Source organism: Zosterops lateralis (genome assembly GCF_965231275.1).
Source record: "Zosterops lateralis genome assembly, chromosome: 9".
In the NCBI taxonomy this organism is placed as follows: Eukaryota; Metazoa; Chordata; class Aves; order Passeriformes; family Zosteropidae; genus Zosterops; species Zosterops lateralis.
In genome coordinates this window covers 7,770,896-7,798,557 of record NC_139769.1, presented here as the reverse complement: position 1 = coordinate 7,798,557, position 27,662 = coordinate 7,770,896, and the positions used below count along the sequence as shown (strand labels likewise).

General features: G+C 47.6%; 1 protein-coding gene across 1 annotated transcript; it reads left to right on the top strand.

The window, feature by feature from the left end:
- Positions 1 to 5,448: 5,448 nt before the first annotated feature.
- On the top strand, positions 5,449 to 26,918 carry SLC5A9 (solute carrier family 5 member 9; the record flags this gene model as incomplete). The annotated part of the gene is made up of 14 exons (XM_083867836.1): positions 5,449 to 5,577; positions 6,267 to 6,338; positions 8,454 to 8,558; positions 10,389 to 10,553; positions 13,103 to 13,208; positions 13,775 to 13,855; positions 14,621 to 14,826; positions 15,650 to 15,785; positions 16,626 to 16,733; positions 16,916 to 17,066; positions 18,110 to 18,278; positions 18,809 to 19,024; positions 25,080 to 25,227; positions 26,710 to 26,918. The coding sequence occupies 14 exons, from the start codon at positions 5,449 to 5,451 to the stop codon at positions 26,916 to 26,918; spliced, it is 2,001 nt and encodes a 666-aa protein (XP_083723962.1).
- Between the last annotated feature and the right edge of the window lie 744 nt (positions 26,919 to 27,662).

The following is a 27,662-nucleotide window of genomic DNA, read 5'->3' as shown; positions in this document are numbered from 1 at the left end:
TCATGGCTACTTTTGGACTTTAGTATTTCTAGGCAAGCAGGTTTGTACCAGACTTCACTTCCCAGTGAGACCAACCCCCCAAACACTGACTAACTTGTCATAAGGGAGAATGCCTTTATCCTGCCTCCTCACCTTAAAGAGAATTATCTGATTCTGCTTTGCCATTTTTCTCCTGACATGGAGGAGAAGGATTTTTTAGATAGTCCCCAAGCAGAGATGGATCAAGCTGCTGATACCTTTCTGAATTCTCAGTTCATAGTGGGAAACAGAGAGGCATCCTATTTCCTGCTCCACAGGAGCTTACCAGGGGATCATGCACCACCTCCAGTTATACCATTCTTGGACCAAGTTCCTTGTGATTCTCAGACAATGGATTTCAGGAGAACATCAAAGGAACCTGGTTGTTCCTGCAGTACCAAACATGCCTCCTACAGGACCTGTGGAGCATTACTGTCCCAGCAATCATGAGTTGCTCCCCATGCCTGTTGTCATGTTCAGAGGGATCCAGAGAGGATCAAATGAAGTGAACAAGCTTTTACTGCAACTCCTCCATCTCTTCTGCCTGTTGGTCCGTTATTACTGAGTCTGCATCTTGCTGATGGTCACGGCTCACACCACCTTTATCATGGAGTATAACCATGAATGTGCTAATTCAGTGCTTGGGTCATAGGGCTGATGTCTCTTTCCCTTCCTTGGTGTTTCTCAGACCATCATCTCATTTCTACTGCAAACCTGAGTCATCTTTCCAGAAAAGCAATACCCAGAGTCCTAATACAAACTACAAATACATCTCTTCATGTCTTCAATTCCTTAAAAAATGCTCTCATAAAAAGATTTACTTCCAGGGTTTTTCCCCAGACTTCTGCATGGAGTTGGCAAAGACATTATGTAACAGCTAAATCTTCATTAGTTCTACCTGTTTGCTTTGTGCCTTCATGACAATGATGAAAGCTGTAAATAAGTATATTGTCCCATCTTAACAAGGATAGTGTATCCATCAATAAGGACACTTACTCTGCTGAGATCTTTGCAAGGCTGTAGAGGGGAGTAAATTAAAGAGAGAACAACATCCTTCATCTAAAGTGTCCTTGTTCTGTCACTTAATGTTTTACCCTTGCTAATATTTTTCAAAGTCTGGCTGTTAGTCAAAAAAGTCACTCAGTAAATGTGACATATATTTTCCAGCCCAAGTCTGCTTGGTCCTAGAGTGATTCTTCTGGGCAGCTCTGGCTGGAAGTGTGACCTGAAACTCCTTCTGTGTCTCCTCACCCTAATTTCCCAGCAGTCACTGAAGTTTCCCAGTGGGATGTGTATGGAAGAGGCAATCAGAGGAGGTTGTTCAGCTGAACAGGGAGGTGCAAACCCCTTGTTCAGGCAGCAAATGAGTTGTCTGGATAAAAACAGCCAGGATGAGACTCCACTCCTAGTAGTCCACTTCGTCCTGGTCTGACTGGTTGGTAACACCACGCTTAGCCCAGGGTGTCTCCTCTCACCCAACTCACATAACTTAGGTTCCACTTACATGCAGCAAAATCTGGGGTAGCTTGAAACTGTCCTATGTGCCAAGGCTGTCCTTGGTCCACAGGCAGATGCCAGGCTTATGGGCCCACAGTGCTCAGACGGGCTACAGGATATCTGTGGAAGAGAGTGAGGAGAGGATGAGAGATGGTCAGTGCCACTTGCTGGGAGAGATCCACACTCCCAGCTCCCTGCCAGGGGAGCCCAAACATGGGAAGCACGTCCTATGAGAGCCCACCTGCATTGCATGGCTGGAACTGAGTCCACACAGCCTGCACAGGGAGCTCTGCCCATCCCCAGGAATGGAGAGGAGCAGTTTGCAGCACACGGAGCTGGGAGCTTTCCCCTCATGTGGCAGGACTCAGAGCAGCCTAAAAGGTGCTGAGGTTGCCACTGAATCTGGCACCTTCCCTGGCTCCTCTGCACGGCATTTTATCCCTGCCCCAGCACACGTGTCCCTGACTCACCCGAGTTAAAGAAACAAACAAATAAAAGCAGTGCAAGGAGTCTTGAAGTGATGGACTGCCTCCAGGTTTATGGGACAGTCCAGGAGTGAAAATCAGAGTGTGGCCTGCAGAGGGAAGAAAAGAGCTGTGGCAGCACCACTGCGCTTCCCGGGGGTCTGCTCTGCTTCCCGCTGCTCCTCTGGAGCAGCTCCGAGCTGAAGAGCTGCCTAGAAACATTAAATACATTCCAAGCCCATTCATATCACACCAAAATTAAACTGCTGGATTTCATTCAAGAGTCATTCCCCCGAGAAAGGGCTGAGAAAAAAATAATGGTTAGCTGAATGCCTCACCCATTCGGTGAGCACACGGGAAAATCCCCCGGGAGGAAAGGTGAGGAGTGAGGCTGGGCTGTCGCCTCACCTCATTGCATCGGTATCTGTGTATAAGCCAATTGCTCAATCCATTTAGAAATTCACTAATTGTCATTGGAATTATTTGCTGATGACTGTGAAGTAGCTTGGTAATGAAGAGGAAGTCCATTTATTCGTTAACACTTGCAAAAATAATTGCCTGTCACTCCATGGAACATCCTCTTCCCCAGAAACTCTTGGTCTTCCACACCTTTTTATTTTTTTTCTGAGCTGCATTCTTTGAAACGCCACTTATGATTTCCAGTCCCTGAAGGGCTCGTTCTCAGCCTCTGTGACAGGAGTGAGGGTGAACACCCCACAAGGAAAATGTCCTGTCACTTCTGCTGCATGGAGAGAGGAGAGTGTATTAACTGTGCTGCAGGGTCTGGCTGCCTGCTTGCAGTTCCCAGGTACTGCTGAAACTGCGGGTTTTACAGGGCTGCTGCAACTCTGCAGCTGCCCCACACCTCTGCCTGGCATCCCAGCAGGGCTGGGAGAAGCCATGGATGCAGGGCTTGGTGACAACGGGTCTGTCTCTGGCCAAGGAGACAGGGCGGTCCCAGAGACACCATGTGAGCTTCAGGGACTGTCCTCTGGCCCCTGTTTGATAGCCCTGCTCTCAGCCTTCACCAAGACAACAGAAGGTCTGTGTAAAACCAGGCATGTCCCAGGAGGTGAGTTCTGGAGGGAGGAGGAATGGTTTTTGGAAGGTCCAGGAGTGATGTCTCAGGAGGGGAGGAATGAGGAGAGGATGAAGATCTGTATTCCTCAGCTGTTTGTGACAACTGCCCCCCATGAGTGCAGCCAACACCTCTGCCACCACCTGATCCTGCTGTGGGTGACACTGTGGGAATGGCTTTGTCCCCTGTACCCATTGGCTCACCCCTCTCTACCATGCCCAGCACTTCATCTGCTGCCACCACCACTGCCACCAACAGAGGTAACATAAACTGACTCATTCCTTCCCTTTGGGCAAGCAAAATTCAGCATTGCCTGCCTGGCCAAAAGATTCCGAACCCTCTGCCAGCTGGGGAGGGTGGGTTTGCTGCTGAAGGCAACCTGCACACTCGAGGCCCCTCACCAGGTCCCTGGAGAAAAGTGGGAGACAGAGTTTGCCACCCTCTGAATCAACAGAAATCTGGCAAATTGCACCTGCTGAGCTCATGCTGCTGCCATATCTTTCACTCCAAGGGCCACTTGTTTATCAGCTGCGATAAATTTTTATTGTTTGCTGTGTACATGAATTCCTACATTTGTACCCAAGGCAAGGAGCACTGCATCTCCTGGGCATGGATGGCCACCAGTGCTGACCTAGCAGTGCAAGGAGCAGGAGATAAGCACTGCCCTGCTGCTGGAACCCAGCAGGGTCCTGGACTGTGCACCTGCTCCTTGCCCAGGGCTGCAGCAGCAGCAGGGCTGGCAGCCAGGGGAGCCAGGATGTGCCATCCTCCCCTTGGCTGTGGGCAGGGACAGTGGTTGTGTCCCTAGGGAGGAGCACACCTCTGCAGCTTGTCCTGGGACGGGGGAAACGGAGTGACTCCTGCCTGAACAGGATGGGGAAAGGGCTGCCACAAATGCACTCCAGGTGTTGTCCATGTCTGAGGGGAGGCTGCTGCAATCCTGCCCAGCAATTGGTCACTGCAGTTTGGGATGATCCAGGCTGTGTAATAACACCTGACAACATCCTACTGCCATAAACTGCTATCATTCCAGTGTGTCCAATGGACTCACTGGTAGCTCATGTTGGGAATGGCTTATTAGATGAATTTGCTGGCCTGGGGTGAAATTTTTCAAGTGTTTCCATTGCTGCAGATACAGCACTGTGGGAAGGTGGGGTGAAGGGCTAGGTCAGGCTTGGGGTTTGGGCTTTGCATGTGGAGGAGCATTTCTGGTTTGGGAGGACTGTGTTTGCTTCTTGGGCAGGTATTTAATGCATTTTAGGATTGGGTAACAGTCTTTTGCTTTCAGGTGCTGAGGTGTTAAGAGGGAGAAGTGTGTGGGTGAGTGTAAATCAGCTCTGTGCAGGGAGAGCTGCCTGTTTATACCAGAGTATTTAAGCTTCCAGATATTTAATTTCTGGTAACTGTACTTCAGCTTGTTGAAACATTTTGGTCTTGAAAAGCCTCCTGTGGATAATGAGCCTATGGGGAGGCACTGCTCCCAGGGAGCCTCAGACTGAGAAGCAGGGGTGGGTGTGGGCCTCATGCTAGCAGTGCAATTAATGAGCAAGTAGGTGGCCAGCATTTGCAAGAAAACTGTGGGAGACAGGGGAATAAAACATTGGGAGAGAGGTTTTGTTGCCTCCCTTGAAACCAAGATCAAGCACAGCCCACCTAAGTTTAAAATGTCCCGTGTCATATGTTCTGGGGTGAGGGACCACGGACAGTGGAGGTTGGGGGATGTAGGAGATGGTTCTGCTCTGAGGTCTGGGGTCAGCCTGGAGAAGACTCTGGAAGGGCTCTGCCAGCCCCAGCAGAAACCTTTTGTGATCCTCCCAAAGCTGTCCCAACAAAGGAGCAGAGGTTTGGTGTGACCCACTCCCAGTGCCCTGGTTTAGGGGACTCGTGCTGGAGGGTGCCCACCTTGTCTGCAAACCAGGATGAGAAATGTCCCTGCTGAGGACCTGCATTCACAGTTTGCTATGTCACAGAGTCCAGCCCTCTCCTCCTTCCTGCCCATGTCCTGGGACACAAGGTTCCTACTAGGGCTGGCAGAAGCATTCCAGAGCTGGCTGTGGTGCACAAGCCTTCTCCAGGCAGTTCTCTGACCTCAAAGCAGAACCATCTCCTACATCCCAGTGGGTGTCACCAATGGGTAAATGGGCAGGAGAAAGGACCACTGGTAAATGGGCACGAGGGGGAATGGGAGGAATCCTCACACCACAGAGCTGTGTGGTGGACCTCACTGATGAGGCATGGAGACCAAGCTCCTGCTGGGAAATGTTAGTCACAGCCCTGGCTGGCTTTTGATCCCCACTCACATCTTCACTCTGTTAATAATTACAAGGGAAATAATTAAAACCAATGTGCACTGAAGTCCAGTGTGAGAAAATCAGCAGTTTGCTCAGAGCCATGAGCCAGCCAACCACAGCCACCACGGAGCTGCCTGAACCAGGAGGGAACAAAGTAGCCACCTTTGCAGTTGCAGACATCATCGTGCTGGTTGTGTACTTCGTCTTTATCCTTGTTGTTGGAATATGGGTGAGTCCCTGAGGGGGCCGGGGTTGGTTCTGCCTGAGCCAGAAAGGCTTCAATGCCCCCTGGACTCCTCCTGGGTACAAAGGGTTTGCCTGCAAATGCATTCCCTGCACAACTTCTCACAGGGCCTATTGAGCAAATTTGGGGGTGACAGGTATCCTTCTGTGAGCCTTCATTCCCACCCCACATGGGGACAGCAGTGGGATCACTCCCTGGAGGTTGTTCTGGGAATGATGCTCAACTCCTGTGCTGCAGAGCAGTCTCACATCTGGGTGTGGACAGGCAGGAGGTGGAAGAAAAGTCTGGGTTGTGCTGGAGAAGACTGAAATGGGACCTTAAAAACCTGGGAAAAATTGTTGCTAATGATTTGTTCCTGTTGTTTGGCAAAGGCCTCTGTCACAGACACTGACTGCATTCTGCTTGGCTGAACTGTTTTTTCTTTCCCAGTTGGTCCATTCACAGAGAGGTCATTAAACAGGTCCAAGCAGCTTCTTGCCAAAGCACGACTGTCAGAAACCTGCACAAGAAGGGGCAGAAGCAGTGTGTGAAGCCTGGCATACTTAACAGATCCATACAGTTATTTTGGAGTTGGTGCAGAGGCCAGGCACTAAGGGTTCTCCTGGCTTGGTGTGACTCGAGGGTGGGTGAATGGAGGAAAACACTTTTTCCTGTTCTTTCTCCTGTGCTTCCAGTCATCAATACGAGCGAGCCGAGGGACCATTGGTGGATATTTTCTGGCTGGACGATCCATGACTTGGGCACCTGTGAGTGAAATGCTTCCCTCTGTTCCTCATGGTTTGAAATTCCAGGTGTGAGAGCAGGTCTGGTGAAGGGACCCAATCTTCACATGTCCTGACTGTAATCTTGAGATGAAGGGAACAGGTGAAGGATCCATCAGGAATCATCCCACACATCTTTGCCAGTGGGCTGTAGCGTGGAGCTGCCAGGCCAAAAGGGTAGCTCAGCATCTTCAGGGTTTTCTAACTCTCAGTGTCTCTGCTAAAGTCAGCAGAGAAACAAATATAAAAATGTCCCCATTGATGAATGTTAGGGAATTCTGGCTGCCTCGCTGGGTTTGAAACTTTTTGGCCTCAACTCACCACTGATGTTCTCAAGTCTAGAGACCATTAGGTAATCCAGGAATGTGTTAACCAGTAAAGAGCATTTAGACACTGAATTATAAAAATAATCCCTAATCTCAGGACTTTCTGAGCCCTTGCTATTTAGAGCAGAGTTGAGTTTATTGACTAATGATGTAAAGGACATAAACTTCAAACCACTGAAGTATAAATCTTCACTGTGAAGGAAAAAAATGATCAATTGAAGGTGCCTTTTCTTGGGAGTGAAATGTACATATAAAGATAATTTAGAGATGGAAAGGAATAAAACCACCACAAGAATAAAGATTCTTCTCAGACAATGCCAGACTCTAGAACCATAGATCTCTCCAGTGAGTCGTGGGTAACGGAATGCACTTCTCAATCAAAACAGGTTTTTACTTTTTTTTCCTTTGGCTGTGCATTGCCCATAAATTCTCTAGGCTAGATTTTCAGCCATTTCCACCAGAGACACATGTACCTCCCTGGAATGTCATTTCTTAAATATTATTTAAACTTCTGTCTCATCCAAGTGACATTTAATGCAAAAGCTTAGCTTGATGGTCTTCTCTATTTAAGAGAGGGAAAAATTAAATGATATTGAAATAGATTTTTTAATCTCCTCAATCTTGTTCTTTTAAACAAGATTTCTGGGGTTTTGGTATTTTTTTAAATTAAAAAATGCCCCAGACAAATCCCAAAACATCCTCACTGCTTTTGGCTCCAGCCACACGTGGCTACAGAGGCTGTTTGGTACAGGTCACCTCTTGCCTCTTCTGGACTCTTAGGTTCAGACCAACCTCTGACAACCTCCAGATTTGTTTGTCAGAGCTGATTCCACCTCTGCAGCTCTCCTGGAGGCTCAACTCCTTGTGGCCTTCACCTTGACTACATGAGTGGCTTATCTGTGTTTTATTATTGTTTTTATGAGTGACAGGTTTCACCTGTGCATTAAATGGCCTCAACTAAGCCCTGATATTAAAATGCTGCTCCTGTACAATGTATCTTTTTTTATTTCTGTGTCTAATCTACATATCAGGAAAACGGCTCACATTTCTTGTGAGCACTGTTTGCAAAGTCTTGTTGCAGCAACTTCTTTAACCAAGAGGTTTGTCAGACAGAAAAAAAAGCCGAGCCAGTGTGGGTGTTGATGTCATTTTGCCTTGTCCAAAGGTGAGAAGCAGATCAGCGGATCATTCCTTGTTTCACATGGGGCAGGACTAAGGATAGAAAAGCTCCTTGTAGGTGATGTGCCTAAAAGCAGAGTGTAGGACGAGAGGGCTTGACTTACCCATTGGGTAACTTTTCATTTGACCCTGAGCAGGACTCAAAGAGGCTGTCTGTAGGACATGGGGAGGTAGAGCAAGGGTCAGCAGAGTCAGAGAATGCACCTTGCTGGCTGCCTGACAAGGGAATGGAGAAATCCACCACGTTTCATGGACACAGAGGAATCTGTGGTGTCACCAGGCTCCCCTCCCTATGCTGTGCCCCAGTAGCAGGTGTGCTTCTCAGGAGAACCACTGGCAAAGTGAGCCCTGATTCTGAGATTAAGCTTTGCACAGGAGTGGGGGCAGTGGAAGGGAGCAGGAACATACTTGAAGATATAAAAATGTAGAGTTTTTGAGAGGTGAAGGACAACTCCACTCTCCCTTAGCACCCACCTGCCTGACTACAAGGAGATGGGATCCCAAAGAAAGAGACTTTCTCGGGGAAATGCTTGGGTTGATACAGAAGTTCCTCCAAGTGACTTTCTCAGTTTTATCCCTGTGCCCTGTGTTTCAGATTGGAGCATCCCTGATGTCGAGCGACGTGGGCAGCGGCTCCTTCATGGGCCTGGCGGGCACTGCAGCAGCTGGGGGCCTTGCTGTTGGGGGCTTTGAGTGGAATGTAAGAGTCACTTCTCTTGTCAACTAAGATGTCACTGTTTACAGGGGGATTGGGGTTTCTCTCCAAAATCAGGTGTTGAACAGTCTCAGCAGCAGCAGCAAGTGCTCAGCTCTCAGGAGAGAAGCCTCCAGACATTCCGACAGCCTTGGAAACATGAGATCTTTATTTTGGCTTAAGTGGAATTCACTAGAATTATTAGCTGTTTGCTCTGCCCAGTGCTACCTGGCCATATTTTCAAGCTTTAGTCTGCACTTGTGAAGATGAAAAGAAAGGATAATGAAAGCTGGAAAAACACTTGGATAATCACAGGATTCTGGGTACAGAAAGCTGAATAAAAAAGCAAGAAGAAGCAGCATGTGCTCCCATATTCACTGTAAATCCATGAGAATCAGCAACACTCTCTTCACCTGGCAGCTGCCAAAATGTTGCATCTCTGGGGTGAACATCTGGATGTGAAGGCAGGTCATACTCTGCCCTGTTGAGGTGGCCTGGAAAATTGCCACTGACACCACACAGAGCATGAAAACCAGGCCCTTGGTGTGTGGTGCTAATGAAATTTGTCAGCTGATGAGGAGGGAGATTCGTGCCAGCCTCACAAGAAGCATCACTCACCTAACTCTGAATCTCTTGCCTACCTCAGCAGAGAGTGTAAATAGTGCCAAGCACAGGCAGGGCCCACCAAAAGCTCTCTCCTGGGCTATGTATTCACTGCAATGTTTTTTTCTAGACCATTAAGGTCACCTTGAAATCCCTTGTGAAGAAAACAGAGACTGTGTTCAGCCTGGTGCATGTAGGACGTAATATTGCTCTACTCAAAGGAAATCTATTCAAGTCACTTTAGAAGCTCGGGAAGACAAGACTGTGTTTCAGGGCAAATCTAACTTCATGAGTTCAGATTAATTTATTTCAGATTGGAAAGAGAACTTCCATATGCCATTACTCTCTCCCTGTGCCGTGGGACATCATTCAGCTGGAGGGATCATATGAGCATCTTTCACCTCAGCAAGTCTCTGCCACTGCAGGAGCCACGGCTGTTCTCAATCAGTCACAATCTCTGCTTACAGGGATCAGGTTTTTTTCTGAACACCTAAATAACTGATCAAAATAAATGGAAGGATGAAAGAGAATGGCCAGAGACAAACAGGAGGTGAGGTTTGATGACCCAATGACTTTCATTTACCTTTCAAATTCTCCTCCTTGGGCTTTTACTGGGAATCAGTGAAGAACTATATGAGCAATGCCTTTACTCTTTCCAAAAGACTCTTCACCTGTGGCAAAGCAACTAAAGTGCCTCTTTATCTACCAGTGACAGAAGCACATCTGCACCAGCCTGCAAGGAGAACATCCCAGCAGAGTCTTGCTGTTGCTTATTTTTATGCTCTGCAGGGACAGTCTGCTGCCTCAGCCTCATCACTTGCTAATCAAGCAACAAACAGATGCTCCCATCCTGCTCTGAATCACTTAACTCTTCACTGCCACAGCATCAATGGTTTTAAAGGCTACCAAATGCACTAGCACCTTTCAGAGAACCAGAGCAACAGAATACACTACCTTGCTCAAAAGACCAGGGGATGGAAGAGGAAGTGACACCCATGACAGGGAGAAATACAGGCCTTAGGAGGAGATCTTCAAAAGCTTCTAACTGAATTGTAATAATTCCTCCAGCTGCTGCCTCATCTTCTTAGCAGGGAGAAAAAGTCAGTCTGCTTCTCAGATACATTGCATGGCACTGTACCTTTCTGCTTTCTTAGGATGGCCCCTGACAGAACAGGGGGAAAAGCTGTTCCCATATGTTGAATCCTGTGTATTTATTGTCTGTCTCTTTAACAGGCCATCTGGCCACTGCTGGCTCTGGGCTGGATCTTCGTGCCTGTTTACATCGCAGCAGGAGTTGTCACCATGCCTGAGTACCTGCAGAAGAGGTTTGGAGGGCAGAGGATACAAATCTACATGTCTGTGCTGTCCCTGATTGTCTATATACTCACCAGGATATCCGTATGTATCCAGCTGAAAACAATCCTTGTGTCTAGGGCAGGGATTGGGCACCCTGGTACAAGGCAGGGCTGCTCAGAGAGAACTCCTTGGAAGGAGCAGCCCTGCTCCCAGGAGCAGCAGCAGTGTGTTAGTGTGCGGCTCTTGCCTCTGTATTGATCATGGAGACCTTTCCTAAGAGAGACAGAGCCCCCATTCAACAGCAACGCACAGTGAGAACTTTACAGGGATGTGCAACTAATTACTAAACAGTCTAAGTACAATGGGCTGTCTGCCTGCTTTTCCTCTTCTATCACATCAAACCTTAGACATCAGAGATAGAGGAAGGGCTGCATTACCCCATCTGAAAATCTGGCTGGCTGCATCTTGTAGAGATGAAATTCTCTTAAATTATCATGAACCTGCTGTTTTTCTTATAGTTGAGTTTTAAGCATTAGGTATTTTATGGCTGTTCTTCTCTCTTTCTCTCACTTCTGTTGTACAAAAAAGGGGCAGTGAAAGGGAGGTAGCTTCTGGCTTAAGACAAAACTCAGCCTCTTTTCTGAATTGCTTGTAATAGTGTACCCTGCTGGTAACCAAAACCCAGTGTAGCCTACTGGGTGTTTCCCCCTTTTAAATGCCATTCAGAAAGAAATAGAAGTTATGCTCAGATATTTGCTGAGAACTATCTGTGCCCTTGGAGGAAGAGAAATGTATTTGAGAGTCCATTATCGGGACTGAAGATGTCAGTCCTTTGTGTCCAGCTGATTATCCCAAGGTCAGTACAAGGCAGTTTTCACTAGGCCCTTCTGAAATATTCAGATGTCAAATTGCCTTGGGAGACACTGGCTGAAGACAAAACACTCCTGTGGCTTCAAGGTCCTTCTCCCAGACTTATTATGTCTCAGCTCCTGGGAGGGGCATTAAGAGCAGTTCCCGGCTGGGAGTGTGGGACAGATTGCCTCCTCTAATGGGCAGCTCTTGGTCATGACACCCACAGCTGTCTCCACTGCCTCCAGCTTTGCTCTCTGGGATCAAAGCATTGCCCCTGGTGGCAATGAGTGAGTGATCCAAAGAGGCTCTTCAAGCCTCTTTACCCGTGAGGGATCAATGGCAAGTCTCTTGTGCAGCAGCCCACAGTGAGCACAGGCACACAGTGAAGGTATGAAACAGAGCTGTCTTTCAGAGTGACCTTCAGCAGAGCAGTATTTGCCAGTGTTTTTCAGAGCAGGACCCTGGCCCCCATCACTGCTGTTCATCTCAGTGCTTTCTCCTCTGTGCAGACAATTCAGGCATGGCTGAGGGATGTGGCTGGGGGAGTTTATGGCCATGACAGGTGCTTTCTATTAAGCAGAGCTATTGTTTGTGGAGAGCTCATTTAGCGGCTGGCTGGACAGCAGGCACTTGGTTACAAGAAGGATTTTTCTCCCTGTGCTTTCTGCCCAAACACAGGTCAACATCCAGGGCACTGCAGAGTCTTCTGAACTTGCAAAGAAAAGAGAGGTCTCAATAAACAGTGTTGTCAGAGGACTGTTCCTGCATGGCTACAGAGATGGTTGTGTTTCCTGCTGGGAAGCCAAACCCCAGAAGGGGCAGGGATTCCTGTGCTGTACTGGCTGTGCCTGTCATGTCTCAGGCTTGCAGAGGTCAGGGCTTGCACTGGCTCCTGCTTTTAAGGGGCTCATTTCAGATACAGCAGATGGAATTCTTGCCCCGCCCCTTCTGTCTCCCTTGGCAAAGGTCTTCACCTGTATCTCACCCATACCAGACTTGCTGGTGTCCTTCTACCATCTTTCCCAACATAAACATCTCCCATATCCCCTTCTGCAATTTTTAATGATGTTATCTGTGTAATTCCAGGTTTCATCTGTCCAGCCAGATTCTGGTGTCTCTCTCTGCCAGAAGGTCCAAACAAAACACAGCTGATGGGGGTTCCTGAATTTCTAGTGAGGTCCTCAGCAGGTATAACCTGTTTTTCTGGAGTCACTCTAATATGCTCAACTGCAGGAACAGAAAAACCACCTGTTGACCTTCTCAGATAAACAAACCATGGTACAAGACAGCAGTGACTCTTTAGGAGTCTTTCAGGAGGGAGTGTCTCTTGGACCATGAGGCCACCAAGACGTGGCCCTGGGAAGAATAAGGTCTGTGCTATCTCCCTCTCTTTCCTTCCTGTGTCTGCCTGTGGATACATGGGGCTCTGCCATTCATGCATGTCTTCAGAGTCACTAAAAGAAGTGGCAGTTTACACCAGTCCTTCTCTATGCCAGCCAGGATCCTGTGACTCAAGATTGTCTTTATTCTGATGACTTTTTAGTCCCTTGGTGTAGCACCTTCATTTTCACCCTCCCACTCTCCCAGATCCTGAAAGCTCTGACCTGGAGGAAAGTTTTTCCTTACAGCAAAACAAGGTTCACATTGCCAAGAGTCCAAACAGCTCTTCCAGTTCACCTTCCTGGTGTCCTCCCCTGTCAGTGCTTTCAGCTGCAGAGGGCTGCAGGCTGCTTTATTAGATTTCACTTGCACAAAGCACTACTAATGCCAGACTGTCCTTGGGGGTTTTTTTATTCCAGGCAGACATTTTTGCTGGAGCATTGTTCATCCAAGTCTCTTTGGGCTGGAACCTCTACTTATCCACTGTGCTCTTGCTAGCAGTGACTGCTGTCTACACCATTTTTGGTAAATAGCTGGTTTCAAAGAACATATTATAAACTGGAGCCTAGGATATAAGTTTCCCATTTCCTTCAGAGGAGAAAGAGTAATCAGGTCCTGGTTGGAGGGAGAGATTGCCCCAGTTGCTGGTAGTACCTGCTTTGTCACCCATTGTAGACCTTTGACTCTTCCCCTCTCCCCTCTTGGCCCAAGGGAAAGTGGTATGGGGGGAACATCACTGTTTTTAGAGGATTTTCTAACACTGCACAAGGCTCTTGGCTCCCTCTGTGCAGGAAGTTACCACTGCCCATGTTTGCTATTTTGTTCCCTTTCTGCAAAATTAGCAACTTGAGCTGTTAAGATGCTGAGCTGCCTCCAAGTTGTCTCAAGAACATGGAAAACCTTCCACACTGCTCTCATGGCAGGGCTTGTGACAGCTGTGGGCTCCAGGGGACCAGTTCAGTGCCAGCTTCTCCCAGTGGGTCTGTCCTGAAACCACAGAGCTGGGGCTAAAGAAAGCATTTTTCCAGGTGAGGTTCCTGTTTCCCTGAGCATGGTGACACACTGACTGCTGTCTCTGCTTCTCCTGGCAGGGGGGTTGACTGCTGTGATTTACACAGACCTGATGCAGACCATAATCATGGTGGTGGGAGCTTTTGTCCTCATGTTCATAGGTAAGGGCAACCTGCAGTAACACCACACAGCAATTTAGTGGTCCTAAGGCCACTAAAGGCACCTCAGCAGAGTGCCTCACACTTCCCTGTGTGGTGCAAAAATGAGTTTCAACCATTCACAGAAGTGGTGCCAGCACAAGTCTCACTCTCCAAGCCATCACACTTTCTTCATCCTTTGCACTAACTGTATGGAGCTCAGGCTCTGGATAACTTCACCTCACTGGAGTTGCCAAAGAACTTTGAAACATCACATTCTCTGAGCTTTCATTAAGCCCATATCAACTCAGAGAAATCCTGCTGACTTCCACTGTTGACTTTTGGAGTTACTGTGGATTCATGTGGGTGTAACTGAGTGTTATGAAAAAATAAAGAGCAACAAGGCAATGACCATCATCAGTCTTTGTCTTAAGCCTTCTTGGCAAACAGAAATATCTAAACCAGGTATATATTTTTTTTATGTTATACTTTCCAGCTCTAGCTTTAGTGGGGTGTAAAGGTAAAAACTAGATACTGATGACATTGCAGGGGTTAGGATTATGAAGATTTTCCTGCATTGATCCTCTTCCTGAATGTGTTGTTTAAGCCACAAGGACTGTGGGCAAACTCCCACTGACTTCTGTAGAAACTTTGACCGCAAAAAGCAAGGGTAGAATGAAAAGTAAAGGAGAGAAGAGGAAGATAAAAGAAAAGTAATCACGAGACACAGATAAGATAATAACTTTGCATGATGCAACAGCCCTTAAACCACTAGCATTTTCTTTACAGGATTTGAAAAAGTTGGCTGGTATGAAGGACTTCAGGAGAAGTATATGACAGCAATACCAAAGGTCACGGTCCCAAACACAACCTGTCACCTCCCACGTGCAGATTCCTTCAATGTGCTCAGGGATCCCATCACAGGAGACCTTCCCTGGCCTGGCCTTATGTTTGGTCTTACTGTGGTGGCGATTTGGTGCTGGTGCACTGACCAGGTAAATAAAATCTTTCTTTCCCTCAGCAGACAAACCACCACAGTGTTATTTTCAGTCCCCTCCTCAATCTGTGGATCTGTGAGCTGAAAAATCACTGTGCCTCAGTGTGCAGGAGCTGATGCTTTTTTTACTGGTCTAGACCAGAATGTCTCACTCCTTCCACCTTCTCAGCAAGCTGCTAATTTGATGCACATCTTAGTGCAGTGAGAACAGGCTGTTTTCATCCATCTTTATCCCACTGTGGGCTGGTGAGTACTGGGAGTCTTCATGCAGTTAGCATGACAAGGATATAAAAATGTGAATCTGGAGCTGGCTGTGCTGTGACCTTGAGTAGACCTCCAGACAATATCCCTCCATTCATATTCCCAGATGTCTCGTGTCCCTTATTCCTTTTCAAGCTACAAAAAAGGAAAGCTGTGTGTGTTTCTCGGGACGTGGTGCTTCTGTACTTTCAGATGGGATAATTATGAAACCTCACCACTGAGCTTTGACCAAAACACCCCCAGTCTGTTTCACTCCGTGTCTCTTGCTGCCATACAGCTGCTGTCTGCAGCCCTCAAGGTGGCTTCATTTCAGCCAAGGGTGAAATCATTCCTGTAAAGGAAATTTCCACACTCCTCTCTCCTCTAGCCTGTGGACTGAGCTCTAAGGGGTGGCAGCAGGCTGCAGTCAGTGAGGTGGGAAAGCTGTCCTTGGCATGAAAAACACACTGGGATCCTGGGGATGAAAGTCATCTCTGAGAAGGAGAGACAGAGAGAATGGATCCTGCTCTCTCTGCTGTGCTTCTGTTTCATTCTCTGCTCCCTTTCTGCACTGCTTGCAGGTGATGGTCCAGAGAGCTCTCTCTGCCAAGAACCTCTCCCATGCCAAAGGTGGATCAGTGTTTGCAGGATATCTGAAACTTTTCCCTGTGTTTTTCATTGTCCTGCCAGGAATGATCAGCAGAGCTCTCTTCCCAGGTGAGCCTTCCCATCTTTCTTAACATGGGACTCCATACCTGCTGTGACCACTAGTCCCACACAGGTCTGCCAGCACTTTTACACCTTAGAAACTGCTGTCCTGCAGGCATGTTCATAGAGATTCCTGTTGCACCGTGGTGTTCCCAAGCCCTTCCTCCAGTTCTCCCACAGTAGCCGTAAGGGGCATTCTTTGCCATATAGTTCCGTGCTGTGGACATTGCATTCATTGCTCTATCTGGAGGGAGCCAGTAAAATTAATTTCATGGAGCACTGAGGTTGTCCTTCAGATCCTATGGATTATATCCATTCGGTGTTTTGGAGAGTTTTAGCAACATGCCACACAGATTCATTTAGGTCCCAGGCGATTAGGCTAAACAAGCCTCCGTTCTATCCCAAGGAGCTCTCATTGCTGGTTTCTCCAGAGCCTTCCGCTTTCCAGGAAGAATAACTTGGTTAGAAGGAGCACTCCCAGAGGAAAGAGCCTATTCCCCAGATTTCCTAAATAGGAGTAAGTGAGCCTCCAGCATCCTTGGGAACACAGATGACAGGTTCATGGAAACAGACCAGTTCCCACAAGTGACAAATTATCAAGCATTACAGTTATGCAACACCCAGCAGAGTTTTAGCTGTATCCTGAACAGAATTTCAAAATGTCATCTCCAAGTTTCACCTTGATTATATGATATAAAGTACTTCCCAACCCCACTCACTGTAGCTGTATTCCACCTCTGAAGTTACATGAAACTACAAAAGGCATCAGGATTTGTTCCCTTGATCTAAACAACCGATGGCTCAGTGCGGGTTTGCGCTGACTCCTTGTTCTTTCCTTGTGTTCCACAGATGAAGTGGGCTGCGTGGACCCCGAGGTCTGCAAAAGGGTCTGTGGAGCTGCTGTGGGTTGTTCCAACATTGCCTACCCCAAACTGGTGATTGAACTGATGCCTGATGGTGAGAAACACCATGTGGAGCTGAGCTTGAGCCAGGCTCTGCATGGGGGGGGATCAGGCTGCCCTCATCCATCCTGCGGTTGTGGAAATCTTACTGCAGCAAACAGACAGCAGGATGGAAAACATAGTGCTCAGAGGCCCAAGGCCCAGTCCTGATTCCCCTTCTGTGTTTTGCTCCCTCAGGGCTCCGGGGTCTGATGATTGCAGTGATGATGGCAGCCCTGATGAGTTCCCTCACTTCAGTTTTCAACAGCAGCAGCACCCTCTTCACTATTGACATATGGCAACGGATCCGCAAGCAGGCCTCCGAGCAGGAGCTGATGATTGTGGGAAGGTCCTTGCATTTATTTATGTCTCATTCCTCTCATCATCTGTTCTGAGTGCAGCTTTGACATCCTCCAGGCTGGACTCATTGACAAAAATCTGGTTCCTGCAATATAGAGCAGGAGCAGAGCTTGGGAAAGAACATTGCATTTTCCAGCTTCATCTTCCATAGGCCTGGTCAAGGAGAAACTCAGAGTGTTCCACTGAGCTAAGCAGATAATTGCCTCTTTTCTTTCTAAACTTATTATAAATACTGCTTTAAATGTAACTTTTAGAGAAGCCAAAAGTGCTCTTGAGCCATTGTCACCACAGGTCTATAAAAATGTTATTTTAGCATCAGACAGGAGTAATATGTTGCAATTGCTCCTTTTTTTTTTTTTTTTTTTTTTTTTTTTTTCAGGGAAAAGTGCAGAGCTGAGCCTCCCAGCTTTCTGTCTCTGTGATAAGTTGTAGCGTCCCTGCATTTTATCAGGGGCATACAAAGTTCTCCTCCAGACAGGGCAGTTTAGGCTGCATTCAGTGTGGAGGTTTTGCTCTCCAGCCATGAGCATTCTGTTCTAAACTTTGCTGAGGCTGAAGGCTGCAGGCAAACTCACACTTTCCCATGGCAGACTGGGTACAGGACAAGTACCTCCTGCTCAGCAGAATGGACAAATCTCTGTGGCAGAGAGTGCAAAGGCAGAGGAAGGTTACAATATTCACCTGAGACCCCAAACACGATTTTATTAAGTAGCAAATGAGTTGGAATTTGGCAAAGGCAAGAGACTGAACACATTACCTGCCTGGAAATGTGGCAGAAAGATACAGCTTCCCTAAGCTACCAGCTCCCTCTTTCTGTCCTATCCAAGAGCAAGGTCATTAAAGACCATGTCACACTTTAGCACACACCAGGCTCACACTGGGAGAAAAATTTTCTCTTTTCCTGTGTACACAAGGAAGGTTCTTGAGAGTGACGTGTGGATTTTTTTTCTTAGAGAATTCCAAGAGCAGATGGGAGTGTGTTTTGCTGCAAATTATCTACAAAGTTAATACAGTTTTATCCTTCTCTTTCAGAATCTTCATCGTCATTCTTGTGGTTGTCAGCATTCTCTGGATCCCAATCATTCAGACAGCCAACAGTGGAAAGCTCTTTGACTACATTCAGTCCATAGGCAGCTATCTGTCCCCACCAGTCACAGCCCTCTTCATCTTGGCAATCTTCTGGAAGAGGGTTACTGAGCCTGTAAGTGAAGTGTCAACAACCAACTGATAGGTGTAAAATAAACAAATATCTCTAAAATAAAAAAATATCTCTTCCCTTTAGTACTTAGCCTTTGAGACTCTTTAAAATTGGAATCAGTCCAGCTCAAGTGTGACAATTAGACAGCCTTTCCTGGCCTGCATTAGTGGGTCTTAGCCCAGTCTCTGGTGGCTCTGGGTTTGCTTCTAAGAAGTCACTGCAAGTGATACTTTATGGCAGTTCCATTTGAAAGCATGAAAGGGAAGTCGTTCTGCCATTTAGGGATGATGTGCCAAAGTCTCATTGGAGGAGTGTTGTTAGGAGGAGATTCTTGCATTGTTTGTGCTCTATGTGCTCCATGTTCAAAGGCAGAGAGAGAAAAAAAGGATTTTTATCGGAAAATTCTCCTTTGATGCACTTCAGTGTGGATTTCCATCAGGCATAAAAAGTCTTGGGAAGGAGGGAGAGGAGAGGGAAAACTACAACCAGAGGTAATTTGCAGTGACCTTTTCTCTGTGCTTGCCTTTTCTCAGGGTGCTTTCTGGGGACTCATGATTGGGCTTGCTGCTGGTGTGGTTCGGATGATCATGGATTTAGTTTATACGGCCCCGTCTTGTGGGGAGGAGGACAGGAGACCAGCTGTGCTAAAGGACGTGCACTATCTCTACTTTGCTCTCATCCTCTGCGCCCTCACTGCCATTGCCATTGTCTTCATCAGTCTCTGCACCCCACCCATCCCTGAAGAAAAGGTAAGTGACTTACAGGTATGGTTTTTCCGACCTTGTCTCCTGGCTAGCTCTGCTCTTCAGATACCATATGAACGAGTTGTTCCTTTGGATCCAGATTTCAGACAGAGATGTGATCTTGTTTGGAAGAAAAGGAGCAGACTCACACTTGGTGTTAATTAGGAAGGTGTTTATTTAGGGCAAAGCCCTGGTGTTAGAGAGAGTGAGAGAGGATTTTGGCTCTCCCCTGCCCTTAGGTAGAAGGGTGTTACTGATGGAAATGAGGGGGAGTGACTTTGGTACAGGGGGCATTGACTCTGCCTTTCGGGGCAAAAGAGGTGTGGGGATACCTGAAGCCTTGGCTGAGCCACCTGGCTTTGCCAGAGCCATCAAGTACCAGGGTGTATCAATGGATAAGATATAATAGAAGGTACTATAGACCGGGAGAGGGCTATTGAGGAGGTACAATGGGAAGAGAGAGGCCTATTGAGTGGATAAGGAAAGGGATTAGGGAAAGGGGTGTGGGTAGGGATGAACCATTACAGAAACTCAATAACAAAAATCATACATAACTTTAGAAAACCAAAAGTGCACATTGCAACATGTAGTGACACCCTTTTCCTGAGGCTTCCATTTCCATCCCAAAAGTCCCTGAGATCTGCCCTTTCCTGTTCCTGCAGTGGCTAACAAATGGTGTGTGATGCAGAGGCTGCCAAGAAGCCCTTGCTCCTTAGCTCTCCCTATTCCCCAGGCCACAGAGTGTTAATGCTGCTGAGCACTGAGTGCTTCAAATGGAGTGTGAGTTCCCATGCTGTGCCCAGAGCTGGGCAGACATCACAGCCCATCAGAACTGGAATAGAAAGCAAGGAAGAAGGGGAAGGAGATGAAATCACATTACAGAGCACTGCTGAGGAGGAATTAAATCTATCTAATTGTAGCATCTAGCCTGTTTCAGCAGAGCCAGCATCAATCTTGCAGGCAAACAAGATTAATTTTTTTTTGCAACATGGGCATTTAGGAAAATAACATTTTGTCCCAATGTGATCTCAATTAAATTTAATCACTTTGAGGGAAGCGCAACTTTCTTTTACTTAGCACATTAAAATGGTGCAGAGTTGGGAGGTTTTACACTATTAACCCGTCAAGCAACTCTTCCCAGTCCCAAGTTTTAAAGCAGCTGCCAATACAACAAAACTGCCACCTACCTCTCAGCAAAGGTTACTGGATAGATTAAACAGACCTATTATTTCCTGTCCAAGTGCATGAGAGAGAAAATGCTGTGATGGCATCAATCTGTTGCTTCCTCATAACTTGTAAAGCATTAAGCAGCTCCATCGGCGTTTGATGGAATGTTAGAGGTGTCAAAGACACCGTGCTCCTGAAGATTACATGAAAGCAGGTGCTCAGATAGGGGAGAGGAGGGGGGAGAGAGGCTGTCTTTGTGTCTGCTTGGAGATAAACTCTCAGCTTTTATTAGCTATCAGAGGATCCACATGGGAGAGAGAAATACTGGCAAGGAGGCACCATTAGTTCTGCTGCTTACGTTGTTCATGACTGCTCAGGGGTGGCCAGATGGTTGCCAGCAATTAATTACTGTGGTTTAATGAGTTCCCACTCATCATCTGACCTGTGATAGCTAAACATATGCAGTGCTCCCTGCCCACAGCAATAGCAGGGTAAGATGCATTAACACAGCACTGGTGAACAGTGAGCACCAAACCAGCAGTTCAGGAGATGGAGAAACTGGTCCCAGCTCCTCCAGGCTTTTTAGTCTGATCTCAGAGCCATGAAAACAATTCAAGCATCTTCCAAGAGAGGGAATTCGGCATGGAGTTCTGAAAGAATTAGAGACAGAGAGGTTGCGATCCCAAGAGATTCCCCAGGGGAGATTTTCAGTGGTATCTCTACTGAAATGTGTGAGTTTATAGGTGCTGGCTGTAAGTGACCTTATTTGACACAGCCTTCAAAGAGCCAGGGGTATGGGCAGGGAGGGCAGGGTTTTGTCTGAAGCAGCTGTGTGCAGTTATCCCAGAAGAACACAGGATGGGAGGTGGTGGCTGCCCTGCCTCAGGGACCTCTGGAGAGCCACGGATGGAGGAGAGCTTGCTGAAGGGCAGCACTGGCCAGGAACTAACATCAGCTGGACGTTTGGGGGGAAATTTTCTCCCTAGGGATGTTCATGATAGCCTTTTGGTATGCCATGGACCACACATAGTGTTGAGCTCAGTGCTTGACCTCTGTGTAAGAAATTCTATTGTAGAAAATGAATGAGAATTAATGGTACTGCCTGGACACAGAGACCCAGGTCAATCATCTGATATTTGTGATGACCATCCCTTGTGCCCCCTGCCCCTCACTATCTTCCCACTACAAGGAAAATGGCACAGACTGCCAGGAAATTCGTGCCACTCAGCAGTAGCTCATTGTCTCTTTCCATAGCTCAGTAGGAATGGGAGAGTTTGTCCCCATTTCCTCTTGCCTGATTCCATTCAGTTTCTACTACTTACCTCTGGTTCCAACAGGAAATGTCTGCCCTTGTTCCTCAGAGAGCAGCCAAAGGGAAGGCGTGGGGTTTAACTGAAGTAGGAGACAACACTGCTGGGTTTCTGCCTGTCTGGCACAATGCTGAGTGGGCAGCATTGAGACCAAAATTTTTCATTTTCCTGGGCCAGATTCACCCCAGGATTTGCCCTGGACATGAGCAGAGGTGCAGGTTTAAACCATCACTTCTGATGACATGGTTTCTCGTGGTTTGCCCCCTCATCTCCAGTGACTCTGTGGCTGTGCTGGGCTGGCTCAGGGTCAGAAGTGTTTGGGGAAGGAAGGGCAGGAGGTGGAGATCAGGGTGGATATGCACGGCTCTGACTGTTTGGATAGAAAGTGGCACATGGCTTTTATGTTTGGCCATTATTTACTCGGCATGCAAGTGGGCAAACCTGTGGTGAAGAGCCCGAGTGTTGCTGTGACAGTGGCTGGGAGGGGGAGGCCGTGCTGGGTGTCCTGTAGGAGGATCTCTGAAGCTCTGGATCTTCCTGGTCAATCCATTCCCTTCTTGAGCCTCAGATATTTCTCGCCTACGACTCGCATGGGGCTGGTTGTGCTTCTCCTTAACTGCAGTGCTTGGAGATGGAATGATGAAAGGCATGGTACAAGAGCGAGGAATTGTGGCATTTGTTTTGTCAAGTGAAGAGAGTAGAAAAACAAGCTGGCAAAGACAAAACCGAGGAAATAGAGTGATAGATCATACCTCAGCAGATGTAAATCACCACAGCTCCATTGCCTGCAAAGACCAGGAACAGCTGTTGAGCACAGTTATGTCACTTTGCACCAGCTGAGGATCTTCACTGGACAAGTTTAAATATTGAATCTCAGTGCTTCTGAGATAGTAAACGGGCAAAAGGAGCAAAGAGATTTGTATCTGATGTTAAGAGTGCTACAGCTAATGTTCTTGGCTTTAAATGAATTACAATCTGAGAAGTGCAAGCTGTAGCATTTTCTCCTGCTGTTTTGGACACTCTCCCATCCCTGTGGTGATTGATGCTGTGCTGGAAAACAAGTATGCAAGGAATTTGTTTGGTATGCTCCAGAGTTCATATGTCTTCATTGTAGGTAGTCCATATTGTGTCACACCGTCCTTGAAAACCCTGCAAAAGAGCTTACAATTAAATTTGAGACTATGAAGCTGAAACACAACTGTCAGGTGCCAGATGGCATTTTGGAACAGAAGGATTTATTCTAGTTTACAAACAACAAAAGAAAAACTTTGCTGAGTTCTTGCAAACTGCCTTGTCCAAGGAGACGGTGAGGGAGAAAAGGGAGGGGAAGAGCTCAGAAAGCACTGAGTGCTGCACCAGCAGGCCAGCTCCCCAGGGGTCAGGGCTCACCCAGACAGGCTTATGGCCTGGCAATTCCACCTTCTGTGCTCTGGGCTTGGGATCTTGTGTCTTGAGGTCTGGCTTCAGTGGCTCCTCTTGGTGTACACCTTAGGAGGAGCACCAATCCCACCTGGGCTGGCCTGAGCCTACCCTGAGAGCTTTGAGGTGCTGCATGTGGAGCTCCCACAGCATCACTTGGTGGCACTGAGAGCCAGACATGCTCAGCTCTGTGGGTGCTGACAGGAGCAAACTAAGGGGGGACACAGGGCTCCTCCAGCAGTGCCCAGGGATGACTCTGCAGGTGGGAGCAGCACCACAGGGCTCCCCAGGACCCAGCACAAGTCCCAGGCAGTAAAGCTGACACTGCTCCCATGTAGGCAATTCTTAGTGAAGGATTTTCCTGCTTTCTCCAAGCACCCAAGACACTACCACCATCTGCCTCCTCTCCCCATCCTTTGGGAGGCTTTGCCAGGCAAGCACAGCCAGCCCTGTGGAGGCCTCCATAGGCACACAGAGCTGCTGCTCTGCTCCACACCAGTGGCAAAGAGGAGAAAGGGGGATCTCAAGGAACAGAACCAGCCCAAACCCACCGAGCTCAAAGCTGGAGCAGTGGTGTGATGCTTCACCAGGAGCTCTCTAGGCTGGTGGTTTGCTTTACTGGCCATGGAAGAGGCACCAGCTCCTGGGTGGGTCAGTGGGGTGATGCCATGAGGTGTCTATGATGCTTTCCATTGGGAATTGCTTCCCTCTGGTGGAGTCTGAGCCCCAGGTACACCCCAACCCTTGCAGATTTTGCTGCAATGTGCATAGACAGTGGTTCAGTGAAACATGAGAAGAGGAGAGAAAAGGAAAAAAGTTTTGGAAATCCTTTAGTACCCTGAAACTTTACTATGTTCCAGTGACATTTCCTAAGTGATTAAAAAAAAAAAAAAAAAAAAAAAAAAAAAAAAAGAATCCCTGAGAAAGATGAGGCTCATCAAATCAAAGCAATTTAGCACTTCATGACAAGAAAGATTAGCCCTGCCCAATGCTCATCTTGGTTGAAAATGATTTAAATAAAGCTATAAATCTTCTGGAAATTATGCAACATTCTGTGTCAGCTGGAAGCTTCTGCCTGGATTTGTGTGTGGAAAATTCAAAAATTAAACTCACGTCACTTTGGAAGTGACCCATTGGGGAAGTTCATTTCCATACGGGTAGAGCAGGAAGGCAGCTGCTCCTGGGGCAAGTGTGTGACTTTGCCTGCCCTGTTGTCACCACTGCAGCTCTGCACTGTCCCTCCCTGTGCCCCTCTGCCAGGCAGTGTGGGCAGGAGGGGGAGGGCAGCCACTGGACCTGGCAGCTGCATTAGGGAGGGATGGATGAGCCTGTCCCTGAAGCCTGGGCTGGCCAGGGCAGGGGTCAGGGAGAGGCACTGAGATCCTGGGCATGCCAAGGTCAGCCACAGCAGCAGCAGGCCTGGCTTAACCCTAAATCCCTGAACCCCTGGGGTGTGTGACACTCCCATAGCTGCCAAAGGGCCACTGAGGTTTGCAAGATTGATGTCTCCCGTGCACTCCCTGAATTCCAGGGAGAAGACTTTCAGGCTTGCTGTAGGATAAGAGTTTCAGAATTTGGGAATTTGTAAAGCAGACTGATCATCCTTTGTGGCTTTCTGCAGATACAGGGAATGACTTGTATTGGTCCATCAGAGAAATCTGGAATTAAAAAAAAATCTTCTGAGGGCACAACAGCTGTCTTTGACTGACTGTATCCAGAGAGGGTATCCTGGCTTCTTTTTTGATTGATTTTTATTTATTTGACTTTATTACTCTTCCCTGTTTGAGGGCTGCCATTCTGGATGCAGACCATCATTATTTCAGATCAATCACATGAGCCTTGCAAATAGGAAGCTGCTTCTCCAATGTCTGCTAAAGGGTTACTCCTCAAAGACAGGGATGGAAAAAGTTATTTTAAAAAATGGAAGGAGAGAAACCAGATTATTTCACATTTTTTCCTCAGTTTTTCAACTCCAGCTGGATGGTGCCAACCTTCTTACCCCAAGTGTGGGCACCTGTGCAGGAAGGGAGGGAGGGAAAGCAGGAGATCACTCCAAACAGGACTCAGCACCGCCTTGGACCTGTGCCCCCCAGGGAGGGAGATGTCTGGGTGGCCACACTGGGGCAGACAGGCAGTGACCAGTTTCTCTCTGTTCCACTTTGCAGCTGGACAGCCTCACGTGGTGGACCAGGCACAAAAAAGCACCTGCCATAAACCTGGAAAATGGCAAGAGTGAAGAAGCTCAGACCAAAGCAGAAGACAGAGAGAAGGACATGGTGGAACCTGCAGCTTCCGGCGATAAGGAGGAGCCAGGTAGGGATCTGTCTGTGAACAAACATCCTCATGTCCCTGGGAGTGCACAGCCAGGATCCCATGCAAATCTCTAAAGTTCATGAGGGGCCACCTGGTGCATTCACTGCAGCTTGGGGCTTGTATTTACAGTTTGAAGGATGTGACAAATCAAAGTGTTCTTGGTCCTCCCACCATACCTTGATGTCACATCCCTCTGAATGGCTCAGAAGAGCTGCCACTCCTGAAACAAAACAGCACCAAAAGAGCAGCACAGTCTGAGGGGACCAAGACACCCTGGAAGCAGATATGTGCACTTTGTGGATGTCTAGAATGAACTCACAGGCCTCACTTTTCTCATTTTCATGATGCCAACAGGATCTTTTCATCTTCCCTTAGGATGTAAACCATGGTTAAAACTCAGACCTTAAACAGCTCTGTGTCCTACCAGAGGTATTTAATAGGAAGGAAGGCAAAGCAAAGTGAACTGAAAGAATTGTCAGGAGACAGAACAGTAGCAGGAGATGCTACATAGGCAAGTTCTTTTCAGAGTGGACAGAGCTTTATTCTGTAAATCTATTAAAAAATGCAGCTTCCTGGTTTTGAGTTTAACCTTCCAAGGTTACAGAGCAGGAACTTCAGAATAAAGATTTTTCACTCCTTCCATTTGCTGGTCAGTCCAAAGGACACTGGAACCAATCACAGCCAAGCCAAAAAGAAATTAACATCTAAACAAATCTCCTGGTTTTTTTTCTTCCCCAATAGAGTAAATTTGGATTTAAGTTGAATGCAGTTATTCAGCAGTATTTCATATTTCTTATCAATTCCTAGTTCACTTCACTAGCTCCGATTTTTATAAACAAATATCTTGGTATTTTGGTAATTAGCAGAGATAAGATGAGGGAGAGATGAGGAAGAAAATATGAAACAGCAGTTGACAGTTTAATGAGGATTTATTTCTGGGTAACACCTTTTTTCAAGGCCCTCTAACATGCTGCATTTCAAAAAAATGTTATATTTGGAAAGAACAGTGAATGAAATTCACAGCACAGGACTGACAATTAAAACACACACTTCACCTGGCATGCCTTGTGTAATGAACAAGCTGGGATCTCTCTAAGTGGACCATCATGCTGTCAGGAATTTTTAAAGTGGATGGAATCTGGTCTGGGGAGAAGGGGGAAGAGATTTGTTAGTTAACTTGTGAGTGATTGGTGTTGCAATCAACCAACTGCAATCAGGCTGTGCTGTACATGGTCTAGGGAGAAGTTTCCTTTTCCTTTTCCCCTTTTCCTTTTCCTTCCCCTTCCCCCCTTTTCTCTTTTCTCTTTTCCTTTTTCTTCTCTTCCTTTTCCTTTTCCCTTCTTTCTATCATCTTGCATCTCCCATGCAAGGTGCCTCTCAAGCCATACTCCAGACAGGCTGATGCACCTCCAAATGATTGGGAAACAGGAGGGAAGAGTCCCAGTAGATTCCAAAAGTCATGTTTTGGTCCCTCTCTCGCAGCAGCCAAACCCTCCTGGTGGAAAATGATGTATTTGTGGTTCTGTGGTCTGTCCACCGGCCCCATGCCCAGCCTGTCCGAGGAGGAGAAAGCTGCCCTGCAGCAGAGACTCACCAGCATCGAGGAGAAGCCCCTGTGGAGGCACGTGTGCAATGTCAGTGCCATTCTCCTGCTGGCTGTCAACGTCTTCCTGTGGGCATATTATGCCTGAGCTGGGGTCAGGAATCACATGGCTTTGGTTGCTGTCACCTTTTGTCTAAGCTGGGAGCATGAGGTGACAGAGCTCCTGCTGACTGTCCCTGAGGCGCTGGCACATGGCAGCACAGCCCTTCCCTGGAGGCACCTTTTTCTGGGATTGACTGTGGGGCTCAGTATCTCCTTGAGGGGTGACCAAGAGTCAGCACTGGTCACACCTGGGATGCAGGGGATGTGTGGGATAGACAGCACATGGGACAAGTCAGGAGGTTTGGGGCCAAGTTTAAGGGTGCGGAGCTGAGCCCAGCAAGGAGCAAAGGCTTTGGAAAGCCCAGCTGTGGCATGGCTGGGGCCTCTCTCTGGGCTCACTTTGCACTGCTGTGCTTTGGGGAAGGAGTTCTGGTTTACAGTGGTGTGGGGAAAGAGACTTAAACACTAGCTGTGGTTTTTGATATGGCCAAAATCAGGATGGTATCAGCTGAAGACCACTGGATTAACTCAGCAGTGACAACCTCGACTCCCACAGCCTCCCCGTGATCTGTGTGGGACCCCTCCCACCCCTCCCCACCCCTCGTTGGCATCAGCAGTGGGTACAGGGGGCTTCTTCCTGTTCCCCAAGTGCCCCATCCTGTCCCCCCTGCTGCATGAGGGCTGGCCTTACACCAGCCTGAGCCTGTTTCTTCAGAGGGCTGATGCTGCCCCTTAACAGCATTCCCAGCAATAAAGGTGCCTGAGAAACCAAGCCAGTCCTGACTGTGGG